The sequence below is a fragment of the Pristiophorus japonicus genome, chromosome 17 (assembly GCF_044704955.1).
Source record: "Pristiophorus japonicus isolate sPriJap1 chromosome 17, sPriJap1.hap1, whole genome shotgun sequence".
NCBI classification, from domain to species: Eukaryota; Metazoa; Chordata; class Chondrichthyes; family Pristiophoridae; genus Pristiophorus; species Pristiophorus japonicus.
In genome coordinates, this window is record NC_091993.1 from 48151018 (window position 1) to 48178616 (window position 27599).

Consider the following 27599-nt stretch of genomic DNA (forward strand, 5'->3'; position numbering starts at 1 on the left):
TAAATTAGCTGTGAAATTTACAGCGTGGAGCCACCAGTGCAGGACTTGGCTGTTTTGGTGAGAACTCGAGTTTGTGGAGCTGTACCTGAGCAGCTTTGGACACATGCCAAATGTTTCCTTTCCCTGTATTAGTTACATGCCATTTATAAAGAATGTTGCTCCTGTAAGTAATACAGAACGTGTTGGGGAGTCTGACTCCTGAGCTACAAGAATGCAGCTTATTCTGCTTTCCCCAATTATGCTCTTTTGAAAACTGAAAACTATACCAAAGGCACATTCAATTTCAGGCACATTGCCAGGCCACGATGACACTGAGGCTTTGAACCTAGTTACTGTAACAGGCTGCAGGTAAATGGGCTTGACCCTTGTAATATCAGGCTTACGCTGTGTTCCTGCTACAAAATCGAATGCCGATCAGATGCCAATTTCAACAAATGCTTATACAACAACAATTATTTATCTTACTCTCTGAGTTAGTTATTTATTGCACATTGTCCAGTGATTTTTTTATAATAACATTAAAAGGATCAATAATATAATTTTTATCCATTGTAAACATAAGCCGAATCTCTGGCTACTCTGTTTTGATCTTCCCAGCAGTGCCACCGTGTGTAAAACTTCCTTCAGCCTCATTTAGATTTCCCAGTGATTGACAGATGATTGCAGTACCATTCCATTTGTGCACTTTATAATTTTGCTACAAATCCAACGAAAGAAGCAAAATAAATAGCGGACTCATTTTACTCTCAACTCTGCTTCAAGTTCTCATCTTAGTTCTCATGATGGGGGCGTCGCTGGCAAGATTGGCTTTTATTGTCCCTGCCAGGCTAGATACCACTTTAGAGGGCAGTTAAGAGTCAAGCACATTGCTGTGGGTCTGGTGTCACATAGAGGCCAGACCGGGTAAAGGCAGCAAGTTTCCTTCTCTCAAGGACATTAGGGAACCAGACGGGTTTTTTCAGCAATCCCACAGCTCCATGGTCACTTTTACTGAGACCCGTTTTGTTTTATTACTTCCAGATATTTTAAAAACTACATGTGCAGAGATAAATTCAAATTTTCAAACTGCCATGGTGGGATTTTAACTTATGTTCGCGGAGTTACTAGCCCAGGAACATCGTCCCTACTCGACCGTACCCTGACATGATGGATCAATAATAGTTTGAACAGATCATTCCTGATGAGTACAGTGGCCCAGTGACCCAGCCGTGCTGAAGTGCAGTCTGTATTCTATTCAGGTCCAATTAAATATAAGACAATACCGGACCAGAACAGACCGTGCCATCCATCAAGGTGGCCCCAAAAACTATTTCCTCAAATATCCACCCAATCTGCCCCTATCTTCACAACAAATCTCATTATTTAATTGAATGCTTTCCAGAGTACATGCCATGTGCCTTATTGTCATCCACCATGTGATGCACTAAAGAGAACTGGGTGAAGGAAAGGAGATGGGAGGGATATGGGAACGGGATGGGCACTTGGCATTGGGACACTGCTCATGTGGCAGATACACAACAACACGGACTGGCTGGGTCGAACAGCATGTTTCCATATTATAATTTCCGTGTAACTATCCAAAAGAAGAAAGACTTGAATTTATATAGCGCCTTTCATGACCAATGGACATCCCAAAGCGCTTTATAGCCAATGAAGTACTTTTTGATGTGTAGTCGCTGTGATAACAGAGGAAACACAGCAGCCAATCTGCGCACAGCAAGCTCCTCAAACAGCAGTGCGATAATGACCAGATAATCTGTGTTAGTGATGTTGATTGAGGGATAAATATTGACCAGGACACCAGGAATAACTCCCCTGCTCTTCTTCGAAATAGTGCCATGGGATCTTTTACATCCACCTGAGAGAACAGACGGGGCCTCGGTTTAACGTCTCATGCGAAAGATGGCACCACAGAGTCATAGAATCATGGGGCTCAATTTTCTCCAAAGCATTTTTTTGGCGTACTTGGAGAGATACGAATGATTTTTTGGGGCCTAAGTACGCCAAAAAAAAAATTCTCAGTTTCCCAGTTGGATTTTTTCAACTTGGCGTGACCTGACCGACCTTTAGTTTTGGGGGTGGAGCCTTGATCTGCGCCAAAAAGACCGGGTTGCCATGCTAACCAGGGACACAATACGAGCTGAGGCTGCAAAGTGAAGCATACAGCCAGCTCCCAACACATTAAAAGAATTGAGAAACACATAGCAGCAATTTACCTCCAACCCCGGCTGAAGGGCTTGCCGGTCTCTCTCTCTCTCTCTCTGGACTGTGTGTGTGAACCGGGGACCGAGAATGGGACCGGACAGCCTTCGGGCGGGGCTGGAGGTAAGTTGCTGCTATGTGTTTTTCAATTCTTTCAGTGTGTCCGGGCACCTGCGCTGATTTCCTTAACTCTCCAGAAGGGTTTTCTGCAAAGGCCACATACACTGGCCTAAGTAGAACTGGAGTAACTCTCAGCTGGCCAAACTTCCCTAAATGGCCAGAATTGGCGTGGGTGGCTGGTTACGCCCCCTTTGGCTGAAAAAAAAATGACCTAAAAAAATTGTAACTAACTGAGTTACACTGGTGCAAATTGATCGGTGAAACTGGGGTTTTTCAACTTAGGGCAAAAAGAGCAGCCTGCTCCACAAAAACGGTGTAAATCACTGGGGAAAATTGAGCCCATAGAAATTTACAGCACGGAAGGAGACCATTTTGGCCAATCATGCCCGCGCCGACCGACCAAGTCGCGTATAAAGTTTCCCTGTCATTTTTTGGCAAAACCACATGATTACCCCATAAGAGACAATCTGACTGGATGGACATTTCACCTTTGCGTCGATGAAACGGCTTAATTTCATCTTGCATTTCCCTGGGAACGGCCAACCAGTTCCCATTTAGGACACAACTCTTTACTAATGATAGCTCAGGATCCTGGCTGGTCCAGGTTCTGATCTGGCGAGCCATGACGGATGACCCCTCACTCTCAAAAGCATCCACATCCAGTAGCAAGTCTGCGGGCTGCACCATTTCAACTCCAGCGATAGGTAATGGTAGCCGGCTGAGAGCATCGGCACAGTTTTCAGTGCTTGGTCTGTGGCGTATAACATAGTCATAGGCGGATAATGTTAGTGCCCATCTTTGGATGCGGGATGAAGCATTGGTGTTTATACCTTTGCTCTCTGAAAACAGCGAAATGAGCGGCTTGTGGTCAGTTTCAAGCTCAAACCAAAGTCCAAATAGGTATTGGTGCATTTTCTTAACCCCATATACACATGCTAATGTCTCTTTCTCGACCATACTATAGGCTCTCTCAGCTTTAGACAGACTTCTAGACACGTATGCAAGCGGTTGGAGGTTGCCCAATCCATTGACTTGCTGTAACACACAGCCGACCCCGTACGATGAGACCTCATAAGCTAGCACTAAACGTTTACATGGGTCATAGTGTACAAGTAACTTATTTGAACATAGCAGGTCCCTGGCCTTCTCAAAAGCCATGTCTTGAGATTTGCCCCAAACCCTGTCGCCACCCTTACGTAGCAACATGTGCAAAGGCTCCAACAACGTGCTCAACCTGGGTAGAAAGTTACCGAAATAGTTGAGGAGTCCCAGGAACAAACGCAGCTCCGTCACATTCTGTGGTCTGGGTGCATTCTTCGTGGCCTCTGTCTTTGAGTCCGTGGGCCTGATGCCGTCCGCTGCAATCTTTCTCCCCAAAAATTCGACTTCTGGCGCCAGAAAAACATACTTGGAGCATTTCAGCCTGAGTCCCACTCTGTCTAGGTGTTCGGTGGTGTCACGACCGGTGATCAGGATGTCGTCTTGAAACACAATGGTGCATGGAACCGATTTCAGCAAACTCTCCATGTTTCTCTGGAAAATGGCTGCAGCTGAGCGAATCCCGAAAGGGCACCTATGGTATATAAACAGCCCTTTGTGTGCATGATGCACGTCAGTCTTTTCGAAGATTCTGCCAGCTCCTGTGTCATGTAGGTGGAGGTTAGGTCCAACTTGGTGAACGACTTCCTCCCCCGTGAACATTGCGAACAGGTCATCCGCCTTGGGCAGTGGGTACTGGTCCTGTAGTGAGACTCGGTTAATCGTTACCTTGTAGTCGCCACAGATTCTCACCGTGCCATCGCTTTTCAACACCGGAACAATTGGATTGGCCCACTTGTTGAACTCGACTGGCAATATGATTCCTTCGCATTAGAGTCTGTCCAGTTCAATCTCGACTTTATCCATCATCATGTATGGAACCACCCGAGCCTTGTGATGGACGGGGCCTAGATGGATCTGTACCTTGGTGCCTGTGAAGTTGCCGATGCCTGGTTCGACTAACGAGGGAAACTTGCTCAGCAATTGAGTGTATGAGGCGTCATCCACTGAAGATAGTGCTTTGATGTCGTTCCAATTCCATCTAATCTTTTCTAGCTACCTTCTGCCGAACAGCGTTGGGCCATTGCCTGGAACAATCCACAATGATAGGTCATGCACAGCTCCATCATACGATACCTTCACTGCCGCACTTCCAATGACTGGCATGAGCTCTTTGGTGTAGATACGCAGCTTTGCATTAATCGGGCTCAGTTTGGGCCTTTGTGCTTTATTGCCCCACAGTTTCTTGAAAGCCTTCTGGCTCATTATTGACTGACTCGCACCCGTGTCCAACTCCATGTATACTGGAACTCCATTTAATTTGACTTTCAGCATTATAGGAGGGCTCTTGTTGGTGAAGGTATGTACCCCATACACTTCTTCCTTGGGTTGAGTTGCCTGTGCTGCGTGATCTGCGCCGGATCGATCATCCTCTGCCACGTGGTGTGTCGCAGCACGTTTGCACATTGGCCCCATTGTTGTGCAGCCTTTGCACACGTAGTGCTTGAATCGACAATGATGGGCCCGATGATTACCCCTGCATCGCCAATACGGTGCTAATGGATTCACATTCACCCCTGATGGCAGACTCTGTGTCATCACAGGTCTTACAGCCGCAGACGTTAAGGCACTGCCATATGTAGTTCAGCCTGCTAGCGACGTTATTTTATGCACAGTACTTGCCGGTGAGCTTCGATGTTGAGAAGGTATCTGTTTGGTGTTATTGTCCGTGGCCATGCATGCCTGGGTGATCGCGATGACCCTGCTCAGGTCTAGGGTTTCGGCAGCCAGCAGCTTTCGAAGTATGACCTCGTGGCTGATGCCCAGCACGAAAATGTCCTGCAGCATTTCCCCCAACGCAGCTCCAAAATCACAAGGTCCCTTGAGGCGTCTCAGGTTGGTAACATGATCCACCACGTCCTGGCCCCGGAGCGATGGTGCGTGTAAAAACGATAGCTGGCCATGAGGATACTCTCCTTCGGCTTGAGGTGGTCCCGAACCAGCGTGCACAACTCTGTATATTCCTTCTCCGTTGGTTTTGTCGGTGTGAGCAGATTCTTGATGAGGCCGTACATTTTAGGCCCACAGACGGTGAGGAGAACCGCCCTGCGCTTGGCCGCGTTAGTGTCTCCTTCCAGCTCGTTGGCCACGAAGTACTGGCCGAGACACTTGACGAATGCTTCCCAATCGTCACCCTCTACAAATCTCTCTAATATTACAACGGCAGCCATGGTTGCGTGAAGGTTCGTATTCTATTACTTGTCGCCAATTCTTAGGTATACAAGAATTCCATGAGGCTGAGTACTGTGAGCTAAACTTAGTGTGACCGTAGCCGCCTTTATTGGAACTCCAGAGTGTCTAAACAACATGCCAGCCAACCTTTTATACTGGCCCTGCATGTGTATGCAGGTGACTCCAACAGTCGCGCCCTCTGGTGGCAAGTATTACAGAGTTACATACATAACACTTCACACCCCAAAAATCACCAACCGCAGGTCTGGCTTCAGGTTGAGCACAGACCCAGGCCCTGCTTCAGTCACACCCAGCCCGGGCCCAGACCCTGCTCCAGTTACACCCAGCCCGGGCCCAGACCCAGGCCCTGCTCCAGTCACACCCAGCCGAGACCCAGGCCCTGCTCCAGTCACACCCAGCCCGGGCCCAGACCCAGGCCCTGCTCCAGTCACACCCAGCCCAGACCCTGCTCCAGTCACACCAGCCCAGGCCCAGACCCTGCTCCAGTCACACCCAGCCCGGGCCCAGACCCAGACCCTGCTCCAGTCACACCCAGCCCGGGCCCAGACCCAGGCCGTGACAATGTGAAGCAAATGCAGTGTTTGATCAGGGTTCTGTTACGTGACACAAGTTAAAGTGAACCAACTGTGAGACGGGCGAGGTAACAAGCCTATGCCAATCCGGGTATTCCAAACGTCACTCTTCATCAGCTATTTAGTTGCTGATCATGAGCTTGCAGAGCTGAGTACTGTCAGCACCCATCATCATAGGCAGTCCCTCGAACGAGGATGACTTGCTTCCACATGGGTTCACAGATGTTCCAATAAAGGACGCGATGTTCCAGTCCTGAACTCCAATTGAGGGGGAGGAAGATGCCTGTGCATGGATTTTTTTAACGTGTGATGGCTGTTACACATCAGCCACCACAAGGGCTTGACAGAGCTAGGTCTTGATCCAGTGGCAAGGGTTGAACCAAGACAACTGGAGACCTGCTCTGCTGCACGGACCTAGTGCGCACACATATCGCAGTGTGGGCTGGCCCGTGCTGCCCCTGGGCCCAGTACCCTCATTCGCTGCACCTTCGCCCACTGGGCAGCTGGTCACGATGCCTCAGCATTTTTTTACCCTTTTCCTATCCTTTCGCTGCTTTGATGCTGTTTTTCCCCCTCCCTCCTTTTAATCCAGGTTTTAAAATGATGAAGAGCTTTGATGGCATAAATAGCGAATGACAATGGGGGAAGAAGTTAAACTTACGGCCACCTATTTTGCACCTATAAAATGGGCCTTAGGCCTCCAAATATCACCTTGTGATCGGTCATGCCTGATCGGGATTGGACGTGCTCGTGACTCGGCTCAAGTGACGATTAGTTGCCCAGGGCACCTGCCTAAAACTGGCAATAGGCTCCTATGTTTCTATGTTTCCTTCAATGTGTAAACCGAGACCCTGTGTTGGTGGTGAGTCTCCATTTAGTTGTACCAGGACTTCAGTGACCTGATCGGCAGTTCTTGAAGGTTTGGTTATGATGATATATGCCATTCCAAAATAAACCACAATAAATCTAATTGCTTGTAAGAGTAATCATAGCTAAAAGAATTCCAATCGGATTACTAAAATAGTCCCTGTCGTTCTGCTCTGACGTAGCCACATTGCTGGGCTAATTATTTACTGCTTAGGAAAATCCGCTTCCTTGTTCCGACAGAAGTGCCTTCACAAGTTGACGTAATTAAGGTGTAGCAGCACCTTGCTATGTATAGGGAGATATTTAACAGTCTTACCGGGCCAGTTCAGCAAAACATGAGTAACTGAAGGCCATTGTATGCACACCTGTGCTTTTGGTCTGGCAGAGAGCCAAGGTAAATACCTTCAAAACATGATCCCTACATTTACCACAACCTGGTATTTATACTTAAGTTAGTCATCATATTTATAAAAAGACAAAGCAGATATTTTCCTCAGACAGATTTTACAAATGTGGCAGACACTTTAATACTAGTGATACAGACTAACTGAATTCTCCATCCCAGTCGTGACGCATGCTTTCCACCAGCTCGTGCAAATTTGCCGAGTTCTTCAATTCAGTATTTTATTAATTTGATGAATTCGTTTCTTGTGCTGGCACGGACTCACATTAATAACTCACCCCCTTGTGTATACTGCCAGAATTCCATTCATTTTTTGGTGACTGTCATAAAGTAGAAAGATTTATGAGTTGTGATATTCCACGCTGTCAGATTGATCCAAGTTGCAAATAGCTTCTGGCAGCGATTTCCCTGGCAATCCCATTGGCCCAGAGTTTCCTGGATTTTTCAGTATAAGAGCAGAGCAGGGCCAATTTTTTTCAAGGAAATTCGCGTGTAACCGATTTACGTTAGTTTTACACCGAAACGTCACAATGTACGAATTTCCTCCATCATTTACTTGTGAGATATGTTCACCAGTGGGATTAGTGTTTGGGTTGTGGTAGATGGGATGGAGACACTTCATTCCTTCCACCATATGACAAAGCACACTAGAATCCCCGAGAAGATTAACATTGTGAAGACTTTCCCCAGTGGCACGGATTCGATTCAGTGACGACAATGTGTTGCAATTGCTGAGAAATTAAACAAAAAATGTCAAAGTGGGAACTTCTGAACAGCCCAGTACAAGGATACAAGGATCGCTGTGTCAGGGAGGTTGCTGATGATCAGTTACATCTTGTCAAAGGTCCCTTGGCGCACAATCAACAAGTACTTTTAATGAGTTGTCTTAAACTCAAAGCAAGTGATCCCAAGGTGCCCATACTGAGTCTGCGTTCTCATTAGATTGCAATCTGAGTAGACCAATCAGTGGGCAGGATTCAACAGGCCTGTGGGAAGGATTTCATCTTCTGAATTCTCGTAGAATCTTGCTCACGTTAAATTGGGAAAGCCCTGTGCTTACACACCCTGACTGAATGCAGAGGGAGAGTAGCAAGGGGAGGGACAGTCGCAAGCTGTGTCCAAGGGTCTGTGCTGGCTGAAGAGGGTAGCCAAGGCGGTCTGCTGGTGATATTGGGAGTGAAGAGAGAGCACTTGGAGATCAGGCTGGGTGTTGGGGTGATACACCAGCTGATACTTGATATCGATGTGTGACGTTTACCTTGCGACCGTTTCCTTACACACTCTGCCCCGTACTGCGTCAAGGAGCCTGCAATCCTGGGGGTGCAGCTTCACTGCCCCAACCATGGCACAGCAACGTTTCTGTCTTCCATGGCCAGCAAAGCAGGGCGCGTCCCAACCACAGGGACAGTCTGTCCTTGTAACATACAATCATAGAAATTTACAGCACAGAGGAGGCCATTCAGCCCACGAGTCCACACCGACCGACCAAGAGCCATCCAGTCTAATCCCACTTTCCAGCTCTTGGTCCATAGCCCTGTAGGTTACGACACTTCAGGTGCACATCCAAGTATTTTTTAAATGTGGTGAGGGTTTCTGTCTCTACCACCCTTTCAGGCAGTGAGTTCCAGACCCCCACCTTCTGGGTGAAAACATTCCCCTCAAATCCCCTCTAAACCGCCTATCAATTACTTTAACTCTATACCTCCCTGGTTATTGACCTCTCTGCCAAAGGGAAATAGGTCCTTCCTGTCCACTCTATCTGGGCCCCTCATAATTTTATTCACCTCAATTAAATCTCCACTCAGCCTCATCTGTTACAAAGAAAACAAGCCCAGCCTATCCACTCTTTCCTCATAGCTAAAATTCTCCAGTCCTGGCAACACCCTCATAAATCTCCTCTGTACCCTCTCTAGTGCAATCACATCTTTCCTGTAATGCGGTGACCAGAACTGCACGCAGTACTCCAGCTGTGGCCGAACCAGTGTTTTGTGCAGTTTTAACATAACCTCCCTGCTCTTGTAGTCTATGCCTAGGCTAATAAAGGCAAGCATTCCGTATGCCTTCTTAATCACCTTATCTGCCTGGCCTGCTACCTTCAGGAATCTGTGGACATGCACTCCAAGGTCCCTCTGTTCCTGTACATTTCTCAGTGTCCTGCCATTTAATGAGCATACCCTTTCCTGTTAGCCCTCCCCAAAAGCATGACCTCACATTTCTCCGGATTTAATTCAATTTGCCAGGTGAATTTATAACGGGGAACAAAGAAATGGCAGATCAATTGAAAAAATACTTTGGTTCTGTCTTCACTAAGGAAGACACAAATAACCTTTCGGAAATACTAGGGGACTGAGGGTCGAGCGAGAAAGAAAAACTGAAGGAAATCCTTATTAGTCAGGAAATTGTGTTAGGGAAATTGATGGGACTGAAGGCCGATAAATCCCCAGGGCCTGATAGTCTGCATCCCAGAGTACTTAAGGAAGTGGCCCTAGAAATAGTGAATGCATTGGTGATCATTTTCCAACATTCTATAAACTCTGGAGCAGTTCCTTTGGACTGGAGGGTTGCTAATGTAACTCCACGTTTTAAAAAAGGAGGGAGAGAGAAAACAGGGAATTATAGACCAGTTAGCCTGACATCGGTAGTGGGGAAAATGTTGGAATCAATTATTAAAAATGTAATAGCAGCGCATTTGGAAAGCAGTGATAGGATTGGTCCAAGTCAGCATGAATTTATGAAAGGGAAATCATACTTGACAAATCTAGAATTTTTTGAGGATGTAACTAGTAGAGTAGAAAAGGGAGAACCAGTGGATGTGGTGTATTTGGACTTTCAAAAGGCTTTTGACAAGGTCCCACACAAGAGATTGGTGTGCAAAATTAAAACACATGGTATTGGGGGTAATGTATTGACATGGTTGGCAGACAGGAAACAAAGAGTAGGAATAAACAGGTCCTTTTCAGAATGGCAGGCAGTGACTAGTGTGGTACCGCAAGGTTCAGTACTGGGATCCCAGCTATTTACAATATACGTTAATGATTTAGATGAAGGAATTGAATGTAATATCTCCAAGTTTGCAGATGACACTAAGCTGGGTGGCAGTGTGAGCTGTGAGGAGGATGCTAAGAGGCTGTAGGGTAACTTGGACAGGTTCGGTGAGTGGGCAAATGCATGGCAGATACAGTATAATGTAGATAAATGTGAAGTTATCCACTTTGGTGGCAAAAACAGGTAGGCAGACTATTATCTGAATGGTAACAGATTAGGAAAAGGGGAGGTGCAACAAGACCTGTGTGTCATGGTTCATCAGTTATTGAAAGTTGGCATCAGGTACAGTAGACGGTGAAGAAAGCAAATGGCATGTTAGCCTTCATAGCAAGAAGATTTGAGTATAGAAGCAGGGAGGTCTTACTGCAGTTGTACAGGGCTTTGGTGAGGCCACACCTTGAATATTGTGTAGAGTTTTGGTCTCATAATCTGAGGAAGGACATTCTTGCTATTGAGGGAGTGCAGCGAAGGTTCACCGAGATGATTCCCGGGATGGCAAGACTGACATATGAAGAAAGACTGGATCGACTAGGCTTATATTCACTGGAATTTAGAAGAATGAGAGGGGATCTCATAGAAACACATAAAATTCGTCGGGATTGGACAGGTTAGATGCAGGAAGAATGTTCCCGATGTTGGGGAAGTCCAGATCCAGGGGTCACAGTCGAAGGATAAGGGGTAAGCCATCTAGGACCGAGATGAGGAGAAACTTCTTCACTCAGAGAATTGTGAACCTGTGGAATTCTCTACCACAGAAAGTTGTTGAGGCCAGTTCATAGGATATATTCAAAAGGGAGTTAGATGTGGCCCTTACGGCTAAAGGGTTCAAGGGGTATGGAAAGAAAGCAGGAATGGGGTACTAAAGTTGCAAAAATGATCCGCCATGATCCTATTGAATGGTGGTGCAGGTGCGAAGGGCCGAATGGCTTACTCCTGCACCTATTTTCTATGTTTCTATGTCTGTCCACCTGACCAGCTGATTGATATCCTCCTGCAGTCTATAGCTTTCTTCTTTACTGTCAACCACATGGCCAATTTGTGTATCATCTGCAAAGTTCTTAATCATATCCCCTACATTCAAATCTAAATCATTGATGTACACCACAAAAAGCAATGTGCCTAGTTCTGAGCCCTACGGAACCCCACTGGAAACTACCTTCCAGTCACAAAATCACCCCTCGACCATTACCCTTTGCTTCCTGCCACTGAGCCAATTTAAGATCCAACTTGCCACTTTCCCTTGGATCCCATGGGCTGTTACTATTCTGACCAGCTTGCCATGTGGGCCCTGATTAAAGGCCTCGCTGAAATCCATGTAGTCTAGCCTCATCGGCCCTCCTTGTTACCTCTTCAAACAGGTCAAGCAAGTTAATCAGGCAAGATCTTCCCTTTAACAAAACCATGCTAATGGGCATTACCACAATGGGGTAAGCAATCTGCCCCTGTAAGGTGGCACCAGCAGTATTCCCTGTACAGTGCGCGCACTGCTGTAGGGAACCCGTGCAATGTAAAATCCCTGCAAGCGCGGTATTTTGAAAGGCCCTTAAAGGGGCCGCGCAGGGCCAAAGTAAATGACAGGGAAGCTAGGTGATCAGGGGCATCAGCCTGCCATCACTCCTGGAACTCAGAGTAGTGCCAGGCACTGCTGCCCAGGGTGAGGTTCTCCCCCGACATGCACTGGCTGCATCGCTGTAGTGACAGAGCAATAACCTTGTGTTTCTGCCCTTTGTTTCCCAGCCGGATGTGGATAAAGCAGTGGAGGCAGCGAGGACCGCATTCGGACACGGCTCCCCCTGGAGAACGCTGGACACATCGGCCAGAGGAAGGCTCTTGTGTAAATGGGCTGACCTCATTGAGCGGGACCGACACATCCTGGCTGTAAGTAAGATCAAATCAAATAAAATATAAGCACATAAACTGTCAACATGGCAATTAAATCTCACAGTCGGATTCGAGGCTGAGTTTCAGCTCCAGTACTCTAAAATAAAGAAAGACTTGTATTTATATAGCGCCTTTCACGACCACCGGACTTTGCAAAGCGCTTTACAGCCAAGGAAGTACTTTTTGAAGTGTAGTCACTGTTGTAATGTGGGAAACATGGCAGCCAATCTGCGCACAGCAAGCTCCCACAAACAGACTTGTGATAATGACCCAGATAATCTGTTTTTGTTATGTTGATTGAGGGATAAACATTAACCAGGATGGCACTGCAGTCACCATTCCCTCACTGCAGCAGTTTGATAAGTTTCAGTGAACTTGCACTTTATTAATTATTCCATACAGGACTTGAGTCTGTAATAATGACTCATTCTGAGCTTTACAGCAATACAGCTGACATAGAATAATATGCAGAAAATATGATGCAATAATTAATAATAGATATTACCACTTATTAATTTGTATTTAATGGTACTGGGATACCTTACAGGATTCAAACTGCTTCTTGGACAGTGTAAAGAATGTTGTATTTATAAATAAATAACAGAAATTGTTGTTAAAGATCAATCAGATATGGGCCAATAATGCACCTGGTCGGTCAGATGAAGAATAGTCTATTAGATTGACACATGGACAATGCCGGAATCAACGCCAGTTTCTGTGTCCATCTTGCTGACGGATACTGAAGCACAATTTTCCTGCAGAGCTCATTTGCCGACCCTGCAAGGTGCAGAGTGGAGTAACAGAAGTGCAAATACAGGGCACCAATAGGGGTAACAGCAAATGAGTTGCTGCCTCCTGCCCCGGAGCCTCACTGTCACAGCCCCCTCCCTCTCCGAGCCCCCTCCCTCGCTGAGCCCTCTCCCTCTCCGAATCCCCTCCCTCTCCGAGCCCACTCCCTCTCCGAGCCCCATCCCTCTCCGAGCCCCCTCCCTCTCCGTGCCCCCTCCCTCTCTGAGCCCCCTCCCTCGCTGAGCCTGCTCCCTCGCTGAGTCCCCTCCCTCTCCAAACCCCCTCCCACTCTGAACCCCCTCCCTCTCTGAGCCCCCTCCCTCGCTGAGCCCTCTCCCTCTCCAAACCCCCTCCCTCTCCGAACCCCCTACCTCTCCGAGCCCTTTCCATCTGCTGCTCCTCTTCCTCTCCCATTATTGTGCAGTACCGGGGCACATAACAACATAAGAACATAAGAAATAGGAACAGGAGTAGGCCATTTGGCCCCCCAAGCCTGCTCCACCATTCAATAAGATCATGGCTGATCTGATCATGGACTCAGCTCCACTTCCCTGCCGCTCCCCATAACCCTTTATTCCCTTATCACTCAAAAATTAGTATCTCTGCCTTAAATATATTCAATGACCCAGCCTCCACAGCTATCTGAGGCAGAGAATTCCACAGATTTATGAGCCTCTGAAAGAAGAAATTTCTCCTCATCCTCAGCCCCTTATTCTGAGACTATGTCTCCTAGTTTTAGTTTTCCCTATGAGTGGAAATATCCTCTCTGCATCCACCTTGTCGAGCCCCCTCATTATCTTATAAGTTTCTTTAAGATCACCTCTCATTTTTCTGAATTGCAATGTGTATAGGCCCAACCTACTCAACCTATCCTTATAAGTCAATCTCTCATCTCCGGAATCAACCTAGTGAACCTTCTCTGAACAGCCTCCAATGCAAGTATATTCTTTTGGACCACTGCGATATGTGTGTGCACTAGGTCCGTGTAGCAAAGCAGGTCTCCAGTCGTCGTGGTTAACCCTTGCCACTGGATAAAGACCTAGCGCGGTCAAGCCCGTGTGGTGGCTGGTGTGCAACGGTCACCACACGTTAAAAAAATCCACGCACAGGTATCTTCCACCCCTTCAATTGCAGTTCAGGACTGGAACATCGGGTCCTTCATTGAAACATCTGTGAACTCTTGTGGAAGCAAGTCATCCTCGTTCGATGGACCGCCTCTGATGATCCTTCCTTAAATACGGAGACCAAAACTGTACGCAGTACTCCAGGTGTGGCCTCACTAATACCCTGTACACTTGTAGCAGGACTTCTCTGCTTTTATACTCTATCCCCCTTGCAATAAAGGCCATTTGCCTTCCTGATTACTTGCTGTACCTGCACACTAACTTTTTGTGTTTCATGCACAAGGACCCCCAGGTCCCTCCGTACTGCAGCACTTTGCAATTTTTCTCCATTTAAATTATAATTTGCTTTTCTATTTTTTCTGCCAAAGTGGATAATCAGACATTTTCCGACATTATACTCCAGCTGCCAAATTTTTGCCCACTCACTTAGCCTGTCTATATATCCCTTTTGCAGATATTTTGTGTCCTCCTCACAATTTGTTTTCCCACCCACCTTTGTATTATCAGTAAACTTGGCTACATTACACTCAGTCCCTTCATCCAAGTCATTAATATAGAACCAGCACCGATCCCTGTGGAACCCCACTAATTACTGTTTGCCAACTGGAAAATGACCCATTTAGCCAACTCTCTGTTTTCTGTTAGTTAGCTAATCCTCTATCCATGCTAATATATTACCCCCAACCCCATGAGCTTTTATCTTGTTCAGTAACCTTTTACGTGGCACTTTTTTGAATGCCTTCTGGAAATCCAAATACTCCACATCCACTGGTTCCCCCTATCCACCCTGCTCGTTACATCCTCAAAGAACTCCAGTAAATTTGTCAAACATGATTTCCCTTTCATAAAACCATGCTGACTCTGCTTGATTGAATTATGCTTTTCCAAATGTCCTGCGACTGCTTCATTAATAATGGACTCCAGCATTTTCCCAACCACAGATGTTAGGCTAACTGGTCTATAGTTTCCTGCTTTTTGTCTGCCTCCCATTGAGAAGGCCACTCCAGCTGCTACACTTCCTGTGGGGGTTCGGCGGGGGCGGGGGGGAGGGGAGAGTTTGGCGGGGAGAGGGGTTTGAGAGGGGGAGGGGGGTCCTAAACAAACTGAATGCGCTGAGACCGTCAGAGCTTTGATTAACTATCGTAAAAAAAAATTCAGAAACAATTTGCTTAGACAATCGCTGTCAATCTCAGTTATGTCGCTATCATGTATCTTTGGGCTGTGCTGCACCTCAATCATTGGGTGTAAATTGACACCATCATGTTACTGGGATAAATGCGAGAAACCCTCCCAACCCCCTCCCACTCGTCAAGGCAGGTTAATATCGAGGCCATTATCTCTGAAAAACACTAACAATGTGATGACTATAAAGTTTGTGTATGTTTTTGTGTTTGTGTGTGTGTATATATGATTGTGAATGTGTTTGCGTGCATATGTATATACAGGTGTATATGTATATCTGTATATGTGCGCGTTTCTATCTGTATGCACGTGTATAAGTGTGCATGTAAATGTCTATGTGTGTATATATATATATATATATGTACATGTATGTGTTTTCATATGTGTGTGCATGCTTGTATGTGGGTGTATTTACATGAATATTGCATATGTGTGTATGTTTGCATATGTATGCAACATGGGTGTAAATTTGTGTCTATGTATATTATGTATGTGTGTGTTTATGAATATGTATGTATGTTTACGTGTCTATGTGTATATATACCTTCGAGTGTACATATGTGTGATGATCAATCTCATATTATGGTAACTAATCGCACAGATATTTATAAAATGAAAGCTACAGGTTTTTTACTCATTCTCAGAATGTGGACGAGGACACATTTATCACCTAGTTGCCCTTGAGAAGGTGACGTGCTTTTTCTTTGAACTGCCGCAGTCTGTGTGGCGAAAATACATGCACAGTGCTGTTAGGTAGGGAGTTCCAGGATATTGACCCAGCGACAATGATGGAAAAGTGATAAATGTTCAAGTCAGGATGGTGTGTGGCATGGAGGTGATGGTGTTCCCACTGCTCTTCTGCTCTTGTTCTTCTCGGTTTAAAAGGTCGCAGGGAAGGGAAGTGCGGCTGAATTAAATTATTGCAGTGAGTTATTGCTGGGACATTGCACATTGCACATACTGCAGCCAGAGTGAGCTGATGGTGGAGGGGGTGGATATTGAGAACTGCTCTATCCTGGATGGTATCGAGTTGTTACAGCTGCACCCTTCCAGGCGAGTATTCTATCACACTTCCACTTTGAGCCTTGTGGATCATCGATAGCCTGTGAGGGTTCAGGAGGTGAGTACTGGACCTCTGCCCTGGTCTTGAAACTATGGTGTTGCTTGGCTGGTTAAATCAGCTTCTGGTCAATGGTGACCTCAAGATGTTGATGGTGGGGGACTCACTGATATTGGTGCTGTTGAAGGTCAAGGGAAGGTAGATTGACTTTCTCTTGCTGGAGATGGTCATTACCTGCCATTTATGTGGTGTGAATGTTACTTGCCACTTGTCAGCCCAAGCCTGGATGTTATTCAGGTCCTGCTGTAGGCTGGTATTGGTTCCTTCATTAGTAGAGGAGTTGTGAATGGAGCGGAACATCCTGGAATCATCAGTGGACAACTCTACTCGTGACCTTATGAAGGAGAGAGCGTCATTGATGAAGCAACTGAAGGTGGCTGGGCCAAAGAAGCTTCACTGAGGATCTCCTGATGTATTGACACTCACAGCCACCTTCCTTTGCATTAGGTTTGACTCCAGCCACATGAGGCTTTTCTCCTTGACCCCATTGACATTAGTTTTGCCAGGGCTCCTTGGTGCCACACTCGGTCAAATTCCGCTGGGTGTTGAGGGCAGCTACTCTCACTGACATTCAACTCTTGCTTTCATGTCTGGATCAAAGCTGTAATGAGGTCTGGAGGTGAGTGATTCTGGCGGAACCTTAACTGAGCGTCGGTGAGCAGATTATTAGTGAGTAGGTGTCGCTTGATGACACTGTTGATGACACTTTCCATCACTTCCACTGATGACTGGGTAGAGATTGAGAAGGTGCTACATTTATCCTGTTTTTTTATGGATAGGAAATACTTGAGTAATCCTCTGCATTGTTGGGTCAGTTCAGGGGAGCAGCTCGGGGAACACAGGCCCTCAGCACTGCTACTGGGATATGATCAAGCTCCATTACCCTTGCTGTGTCCAATGCACCTGCTGCTTCCTTATGTCACGTCGAGTTGTCTGGATTCTGATATCTACAATTGTGGAGGATGCAAGAGGAGGATGACAGAATCATTCACTTGGCACTTTTGGCTGAGGACACGCAGTCACTTCAGCCGTGTCTTTAACGCTCGCGTGCTGACTCTCCTTGGAGCCGGGGGTGTTCATGGAGCCTCCTCCCGTTAGTTGTCCACAACCATCCTTGAATGGATGTGATCAGGTTACAGAGCTTGCCTCTGATCGCTTGTGGGACTGCCTACCCCTGTCTATAGCCAGCTGCTTTTGGTGTGTAGCTCAATGTAGTAGCTTCACTGGGTTCATATTTTATTCTAAGCCTGGTGCTGCTCCTGGCATTCTCTTCTATGCTTTGCATTTAACCAGGGTTGGTCTCCTTGCTTGATGCAAGGAGGTTACAGATTCTTCTGGGATATAATTCTGTGGCTGCTGATCATTCATAGCATGGATGCCCAGTTTGGGGCGACTAGATCTGTTCTTAATCTGTCGTTAGTCTGTCCCACTTTGCACGGTGATAGTTCCAGAGTACATGGTGGCGAATGCCCCCAGCAGTGGAGACAAGACTTTGGGGCTGGTTGGGGGCAGTAATCTTTCCAAGGCCGGACAGTCTGCGCCGAAGGACTTTAGTGAATGAGTCAGGCTTTTACAACAATCATCTTTATTTTTCTGGTACCGCCTCACAAATGATCAGATTTATTTAATTCAGTTTCATAACTACCGGGGTGGAATTTGAACTCATGACCTCAGAGTTGCTGATCAAGGACCATAAGCACTCGGTTTCCGTACCCATGTTTTAATGAGGTGCCAGCTGGTTATAATCCACTTGAAGAGTTACAATCTCACTCTTTTATGAGTTCTGCAATCAGACAGCATCAAGCACATAAGAAACTATTAGGGTTAATAGAATAACACAATTATTCCACATCACAGCACAAGATGTCAAGTTAAATTAATTTTCACCAGATAAAGGCAGATTGTTGCTGAGATACGTTTGCATGAAACAAAGCCCTTCATAAATTAAAGGAATGTCATACAACGGAGCATCTGAGGATTGGATAAACCCTTTTGTGTCACTGATGGTTCTATTACTGAAAAAGGGAAAACTGATACAACCCCATTACAAATACTTTCTAAAAGAGAAATGTAGTCTAGAGTAATTCAATAGCAAATAAATAGCTTAGAGTCAAGTTCAAACACACCTGGCCAGGAGCACATGTGTGGTTCATCAGATCGGGAAACCTCAAGCCCTTTTCATGTCGACATGAATAAAACACACACCTAACTTTGATGATTGCAAACATTCGGTTTGTCAGCAAGCATCTCTGTCATCATAAAGCACATCAGTCGCGATAGCCTGCTAATGCAGGGACCAGCCTTTCCAAATCAAGGACTTCCATGTGAGTGTAACCTGCTGCCCTTTACAATGCTGTCCGTGATTGCTTACAACTGCGGTGGGTTCTCACGTTCAGTAAGGACAATGGCCCGGCAATTCCTATGCTCAGAGGCACTAGCACACAGCAGTTGGGTGCCCATACTACTTGCAGCACGTGTGGGGCCACCCACCAACTGGGGGCAATCAGAACTTTCACCGGCCCAGTGCCGCTCCATCTGAGAGCCAGCGTTGCTGGGCAAAGACCCTCAGAGGTCTCAGCCATGGCCAAGAGCACACTCACCTCTGAGTCAGAAGGTTGTGGGTTCAAGCCCCACTCCAGAGACTTGAGCATATAATACAGGCTGACATTCCAGAGCAGTACTGAGGGAGTCCCTCCACTGCACTGTCATCTTTTGAATGAGACGTTAAACTGCCCGCTCTGGTTGATGTAAAAGATCCCACGGCGCTATTTCAAAGAAGAGCAGGGCAGTTCTCCCCGGTGCCCTGGCCAATATTTATCCCTCAACCAACATCACTAAAAGCATACTATCACATTGCTGTTTGTTGTATCTTGCTGTGCGTGAATTGGCTGTTGTGTTTCTACATTATATCAGTAACTACACTTCAAAATGCTTCAAAATGGCTGTAAAGCACTTTGGAATGTCCTGAGGTCATGACAGGTGCTATAGAAATGAAAATTCTTTCCTTCCTTTCAATGTTCCTGAATAATCGGATGCTGTAAGGAGCTCAGCCTTACAATATCTTCTTGGCTCAGTGTTCTGCGAGAATGAGGTCCTGTCACATTAGGTCTACATAACGCTGGGGACAACGGGAGCAGGACTGGGAGCAATTCAAGTGAATGGTGCCATCCTGCCAGTCCCACCTCTTTCAGTGACATCATGGAAAGGGGTGGGAACTTTGGCTGGAATTTCGGGCTCAATGTTAACCGAAGTCTTCCTATTAAACTCATGGGAGAATTCTACACCACAACGTTCCGGTTACAGAAGCAAATGTTTCCATGGGCCCCATTGATTGGGGGCCTCACCCACTGAGTCAGCCTTGTCCAACAGTAGACTGGGAAACAATAGGTTCAAAACCCCACTGAGATATACAGCATTGTGCCCTGCTGGGTCTGCTAAAGGTCATGGTTCCAAACTCCTGAGACTAGAGTCCCTGTGGTCCGGGACTGTATATGATGCACTTTCTTGGTTGTGGGGAGGGAATTCGAGGCGGAACATGGTTTTGCCAAGTCTCTGCCCTTGTGCCCGCCTGCCAATGATACGAACAGGTGCACACTGTGATCGCCATCATGCGGGCTTGATTCTGACGCTGTGCGAATGAGGGAAATACGCTGAAAGAGAGCCCATGTCACTGGGTGTTCCTGGCAGCAGCTAGCCATGGGAACTCCTCGACTAGCTCAGGGCCTGAAGGGCAGTCACCGGGGCTATCCACCCTGAGCACAGCTCTGCCTGTGGTTATGAAAGTGCGCAGAGTGCTGAATACTTGTGATGCTCCGAGCTGACATGGATGGTTTGACAGCAGTGAAGCATTCCTCGGTGCATTGATGCTTCCACAATGTCACTGAATCTCTGCTAAGGCACATAGCCTGCAATAAGCACCTTGGCACGGAGCCACAGGCACAGACACCCAGGCACTTAGGCTTCTTTGACATTTGCAGTTTCCCAAGGGTGTAGGGTGTCATCGATTGTACGCATCAGGCCAAGGCTTGGCATAGAGAGATAGAAAAGGATAATAGTTAACGTGCAGATAATAGGTGGTGTCATTCCGGACCTCTTCCCCGCTAGTGCTAGGGGTCCTGGGAGCTGTATCACTCTGGAATCGGCAATAGGTCTATTCCAGGGAGATGAAAAGTTGGATGAATGAATACTGGGGTCACCCAGCTATCCTTTTTGACCCTGGATGATGACACCAGTCACTGTTATAACCAACTGGGCTGAGGAGTGTTCTGCTGAGGTGCATGTCAAAACAAGAGCAGTGCTTTAGTCTTGGAGCAATGACTGCATTGCCTGGGTCACTCGCGAGGTGCAGTGCTGTGTGGTCTAGACAGGGATGGTGCGGTGGGTACCTGCCGTCTCCATTTGATGAACACAGTGAAGAGCGTCTCAGGGATCTGGCTGTTGCTGATGATGACTGCCTAATGTCAGGCCAGCAGCATCGTCCGTTCATTAAAACATTCTTCCGCTGAGCTCCAGCACTGTGATTGTCAATGGCGATTGTCTGTTCTACTTGTCCGTCATAGTACTAATGCTGCCCTGCAGCTTACAGCAAAGGTTTGACCCCTCCCTCGAGCTGATGACCAGCTGATCTTTCCCAACAAGGCAGCGTTTACTATGGGATGGCGATTGCATCATCATGTTTCTTTAAAATTTGTTCCCGGGATGTGTGCATCGCTGGCAAGGCCGGCATTTATTGCCCATCCCTAATTGCCCCTTGAGAAGATGGTGGTGAGCCGCCTTCTTGAACCGCTGCAGTCCGTGCGGTGAAGATGCTCCCACAGTGCTGTTAGGAAGGGAGTTCCAAGATTTTGATCCAGCGATGATGAAGGAACGGCCGATATATTTCCGAGTCAGGATGGTGTGTGACTTGCAGGGAACATGGAGGTGATGGTGTTCACATGTGCCTGCTGCCTGTGTCCTTCTAGGCCATAGAGGTCGCGGGTTTGGGAGGTGCTGCCGAAGAAGCCTTGGCAAGTTGCTGCAGTGCATCTTGTAGATGGTGCACACTGCAGCCACGGTGCGCCGGTGGTGGAGGGAGTGAATGTTGAAGGTGGTGGATGGGCTGCCAATCAAACCGGCTGCTTTGTCCTGGATGGTGTCGAGCTTCTTGAGTGTTGTTGGAGCTGCACTCATCCAGGCAAGTGGAGAGTATTCCATCACAGTCCTGACTTGTGCCTTGTAGATGGTGGAAGGTCTATGGGGAGTCAGGAGGTGAGACATTCACCGCAGAATACCCAGCCTCTGACCTGCTCTTGTTGCCTCAGTATTTATGGCCGCGATTTCGCCAACAGTGATGAGATTGGTGCGGCCGACATTGGTGGCCTGTGGAGAACCCAATCCTGGCTCCATCCCGCCCTCTCAACACAATCTTCCCCAGATGGGGCTTGTTAAGCCCGCCCTGCGAGTTCCCGGCCAATTAACAGCATTAACTGGATCAGCTGGTTTCCTTAAAGGGGCCATGGCCAACTTTCATTTGACAGTTGTTCTGTCAGTGCTCTACAGCATTGAGCTGCTGCAAACACTGACAAACACTGCACAGAGGTGCAGAGCTGCACCCAAGCTCTCCCATGACTCCCTCCAGATGCTTATGGAGGGAGTCACAGTACACAGGGAGGTCCTCTTCCCATCCAATGAACACCAAAGCAGCCTGGTTGCACATTGTACAGGAGGGCACAAGCAGGGATGTTGTCAGGAGGACCTGGCTGCAGTGGTGCAAACCTTTCAATGATCTCAGTGGATCATGAAACATTACTGCAAAGCCACACTCGACCTCATCCTGCTGTGCCACTCATCACATCCCCATTACTCTGCCTTCCCTACCCTACTCCTGCACATCCTTACTCACACCAACTTATCTTGCACCTCCGCCCATCCCTCTCTTTCTATCTACATTATCACTTCCCCACCTCACTAGCCACCCCTCACACTCACACTCATTTGTGTCCAATCATACCAACTAACAACACATAAGGGTAGGCACTTGGGTGTTTTAGCCAATGTTCATGTAGAGTTTCTGTTAATATGCTGTCAAACATTGAAATCTTTATTTTGAACACTTTGTGTTCTTGGACAGATTTGTGTGAACCTTTGGAAGTGGCTTCGTGAGCTGCAGTGAATGGTGAGACATAACGACATCCCCCGCACTGGTGATGAGAGTGAAAGGAATGGCTTGGGCATTGTAGCGATGCTTTATGGTGTTGGTGTGGGGTGGTGCCAAGGGTGCTCAGCGTGAAGTGAAGTGAATGTGGCCATGGTGGGGCCATCCCTAGCCTCCCGGGCAGCAATGTGGTCAGGTACTGATGCTCTGTGTCCTGTGCAGCATCAGGTAATTGCGGAGAAGGTTGGTGTGGGTGTTGGTGATGCTGGTGTTGGGGCTGATCGTGGTGGGAGTCTGAGGACCAAGGTGAGATTTTTTTCAAGGGCACCGATGCTGCTGGAATAGATGGTAGGTGAGGTTGAGGTGACCGAAGCGATCTGTCAATGGTGAGAGAGGTTGCTCTAAGAAGGTGACAGTGAAATAAGAGTTGACTGCAAACACTTCCAAAAAGGCATACAGCTCAAAATTGTCTTCCCAATCCTGAAGGCTTTAGCTCCTGACATTGGAAAGTGAACAGCTGTGAAATGGTAGTTTTTATACCAATTCTGCAGCTGTCAACCAGCTAAAGTAATGGAGAGTCACTGAGAACACGACACACTTACCTGGCGTGAAACCCACAGGGCGGCAAATGCGTTGAAAATTTGGTAAAATGGTAAGTGCCTGCGTAAAATCCTTTTAAATTCCCTTAAATGACCTCTAAAGCATCTTAATTAACTGGCCTGCCCCTTGGTGTCGGGTCTACAATCCACAGGCAGACCCAACCGTTGCAAAACTGACACGGAGGCGGGTTCAGAGTGGACTTCCACTCCGCTGTCAATCTCGGCCATTTTGAGAGTGGGCCCGCCTCCAAACCCGCACTCGCACAGGCTGGGAAGATTCCGGCCAGTATGTTCCTCGTCAATCGTAACCCCCAGGATATTGATGGTGGGGGATTCGGTGATGCCGTTGAATGTCAACGGGAGGTGGTTAGACTCTCGCTTGTTGGAGATAGTCATTGCCTGGCACCTGTTTGGCACGAATGGTACTTGGTTCTGTCTTCACGAAGGAAGACACAAATAATCTTCCGGAAATACTAGGGGACTGAGGATCTAGTGAGAAGAAGGAACTGAAGGAAATCCTTATTAGGCGGGAAATTGTGTTAGGGAAATTGATGGGATTGAAGGCCGATAAATCCCCAGGGCCTGATAGTCTGCATCCCAGAGTACTTAAGAGGATCATTTTCCAACAGTCTATCGACTCTGGATCAGTTTCTATGGACTGGAGAGTAGCTAATGTAACAGCGCTTTTAAAAAAGGAGGGAGAGAGAAAACGGGTAATTATAGACCGATTAGCCTGACATCAGTAGTGGGGAAAATGTTGGAATCAATTATTAAAGATGAAATAGCAGCGCATTTGGAAAGCAGTGACAGGATCGGTCCAAGTCAGCATGGATTTATGAAAGGGCAATCATGCTTGACAAATCTTCTGGAATTTTTTGAGGATGCAACTAGTAGAGTGGACAAGGGAGAACCAGTGGATGTGGTGTATTTGGACTTTCAAAAGGCTTTTGACAAGGTTCCACACAAGAGATTGGTGTGCAAAATTAAAGCACATTGTATTGGGGGTAATGTACTGACATGGATAGAGAACTGGTTGGCAGACAAGAAGCAGATAGTCGGGATAAACGGATCCTTTTCAGAATGGCAGGCAGGCGGTGCCATAAGGCTCAGTGCTGGGACCCCAGCTATTTACAATATACATTAATAATTTAGATGAAGGAATTGAGTGTAATATCTCCAAGTTTGCAGATACCCACTAAGCTGGGTGGCGGTGTGAGCTGTGAGGAGGACGCTAAGAGGCTGCAGGGTGACTTGGACAGGGTTAGGTGAGTGGGCAAATGCATGGCAGATGCAGTATAATGTGGACAAATGTGAGGTTATCCATTTTGGGGGCAAAAACACGAAGGTAGAATATTATCTGAATGGCGGCAGATTAGGAAAAGGGGAGGTGCAACGAGACCTGGGTGTCATGGTACATCAGTCATTGAAAGTTGGCATGCAGGTACAGCAGGCGGTGAGGAAGGCAAATGGTATGTTGGCCTTCATAGATAGGGGATTTGAGTATAGGAGCAGGGAGGTCTTACTGCAGTTGTACAGGGCCTTAGTGAGGCCTCACCTGGAATATTGTGTTCAGTTTTTGTCATGTATCTTACATTATTATAGATAACTGTATCCTAACATGCTATACATGACTGTAATAAGATATGACCTGTAACCACCAGCATACCTTACCACCAGGGGTGCACTTGCAAGAGACAGGTATATAAGGACAGGTCTCAAGCAAGTGCAGCATTCCAGAGCTGTGAAATAAAGGTGCAGGTCCAGAGTGACCTTGACTTCACTACATGCCTCGTGTGAATCTGTACTGAGGGGACAGGACTTTACAGTGGCGACGAGTTACGGGATTACAGAATCCACAGAATGGCGAACAACGGATCAGATGAAAAGTACAATGCTGGAGACAATTGGGAGGACTCTATAGAAAGGCTCCAGCAAAGCTTTGTAACCAAAGACTGGTTAGGAGACGACAAAGCAGACAAGAGAAGAGCCCATCTCTTGACCAGCTGTGGCTCAAAAACATACGCTTTAATGAAGGATCTGCTGGCACCTGAGAAACCAGCAAGCAAGTCGTTTGAAGAATTGAGCACACTGGTAAGAGACCACCTGAAGCCAGCAAGCAGCCTACACATGGCCAGACACAGGTTCTACAACTACAGACGCTGTGTGGGCCAGAGCATACCCGACTTCGTGGCGGAACTTCGGAGGTTGGCTACTTTATGTGAGTTCTCCGATGAACTGAGGAGAGAAATGCTGAGAGACTTTTTCATTGAAGGAATAGGCCATGCAGGCATATTCCGAAAGCTCATAGAGACCAAGACCCTGACCTTCGAGGCAGCAGCACTGGTTGCACAGACATTCTTGGTAGGGGAAGAAGAAACAAGGTTGAGTTACAATGCAGGTACGACAACTAATGAAATATCGGAACAAGAAGTTCACAGCATTAAACAAGCTGCTACCCCCACACACAGACAAAACCTGGATAACAGGCTCTCGACAGCAGGCAGTGGTGCCAGAAGCCATCAAGGGCCACATGAACGGCCGTTCACACCTCATCAACCCACAATGCGAGCAATCAACTACAAACTGAGAGAAGCTCAAGAGAGATCAGCCAGACGCAGCTCATTCTTTGGGAACAATGGAGGAAGCAGTCTGTGCTGGAGGTGTGGGGGTGGGCACTCGGCAAGGGGATGTTGATTTCACAGGCTGTTTGCAGGAACTGTGAATATACAGGGCATTTGGCCCGCATGTGCAAAGAAACGGCAGCTCGGCTGGTATACGAATCGGATGGGTCGGAAAGCGGACCAGAAGATGGTGGGGACAGTACCCGGGACACCGATGTACAGCGGGTCAACACGATCAATGGCCGCTGCTCCTACAACAGGACGCCTCCTATAATGATAAGGGTCCTACTCAATGGGATACCTGTCAACATGGAGCTGGATACGGGAGCGAGTCAATCTCTCATGGACGCTCAACAATTTGAACAACTGTGGCCACATAAAACAGACAGACCAAAACTCACAAGAATCGACACCAAACTAAGAACCTATACCAAAGAAATCGTACCAGTCCTCGGCAACGCCGTGCTCTCTGTCACACACAAAGGGACAGTGAACCGACTTCCCCTGTGGATTGTCCCCGGAGATCCCCCAGCACGGCTGAGGAGAAGCTGGCTGGCAAAACTAAACTGGAAATGGGATGATGTCCATGCCATGTCATTAGAGGAATGGACCTCCTGCTCAACAGTTATAAAGCGATTTGAACATCTCTTTCAGCCAGGTGTGGGCACTTTCAAAGGGGCCAAAGTCAAAATCTACTTCACACAGGATGCTAGACCGGTCCATCACAAGGCCAGAGCTGTACCCTATGTGATGAGGGAAAAGATTGAATACGAACTAGACATGCTTCTACAGGAAGGCATTATATCACCTGTGGAATTTAGCGACTGGGCAAGTTCCATCGTCCCAGTCATGAAGCCTGATGGATCCGTACAAATCTGTGGGGACTACAAATCTACCATAAACAGAGTCTCCCTACAGGACCAGTACCTGCTGCCCAGAGCAGAGGACTTATTTGCCACATTGGCTGGAGGTAAACTTTTCTCAAAACTAGACCTCACATCTGCATATATGATGCAAGAATTGACCGAGGAATCCAAGCTACTCACCACCATCAACACACATCGAGGCCTTTTCATGTACAATTGATGCCCATTCGGCATCAGGTCGGCAGCTGCCATATTCCAGCACAACATGGAGAGTCTGCTCAAGTCCAGCCCGGGGACGGTTGTATTTCAAGACGACATACGTATCACGGGCAGGAAAACCGACTCCCATCTCCGTAATTTGGAGGAAGTACTAAAGTGGTTGTATCGGGTAGGCCTACGAGTCAAGAAATCCAAGTGCCTGTTTCTCGCACCCGAGGTTGAATTTTTGGGCAGAAGGATTGCCGCTGATGGAATCCGCCCAACAGAGTCCAAAACAGAAGCAATTCGCCTGGCACCCAGGCCCCGGAATGTCTCAGAACTGCTCGCCTTTCTCGGGCTACTCAATTACTTTGGGAATTTATGCAGAACTTAAGCACGCTGCTGGAGCCTCTCCACGTGCTACTCAGGAAGGGTTGCGATTGGTTTTGGGGGGGACGCCCAGGAACACGCCTTCAATAAGGCACGCAACCTTCTGTGTTCCAACAGTGTTTTGACTTTCCTTGATCCAGGTAAAAAGCTAGTTCTCACATGCGATGCGTCAGCGTATGGGGTCGGGTGCATTTTG

The 27599-nt window shown here is 47.3% G+C and overlaps 1 protein-coding gene across 1 annotated transcript in view; it reads left to right on the plus strand.

Annotated features, from left to right (window-relative positions):
* aldh1a3 (aldehyde dehydrogenase 1 family, member A3) overlaps nt 1-27599 on the plus strand; it is a 560210-nt gene that overhangs the window by 110120 nt on the left and 422491 nt on the right. Inside the window, exon 3 of the mRNA XM_070859361.1 lies at nt 12238-12378. Coding sequence (XP_070715462.1) covers nt 12238-12378 — 141 coding nt within the window. The remainder of the gene's footprint in view (nt 1-12237; nt 12379-27599) is intronic.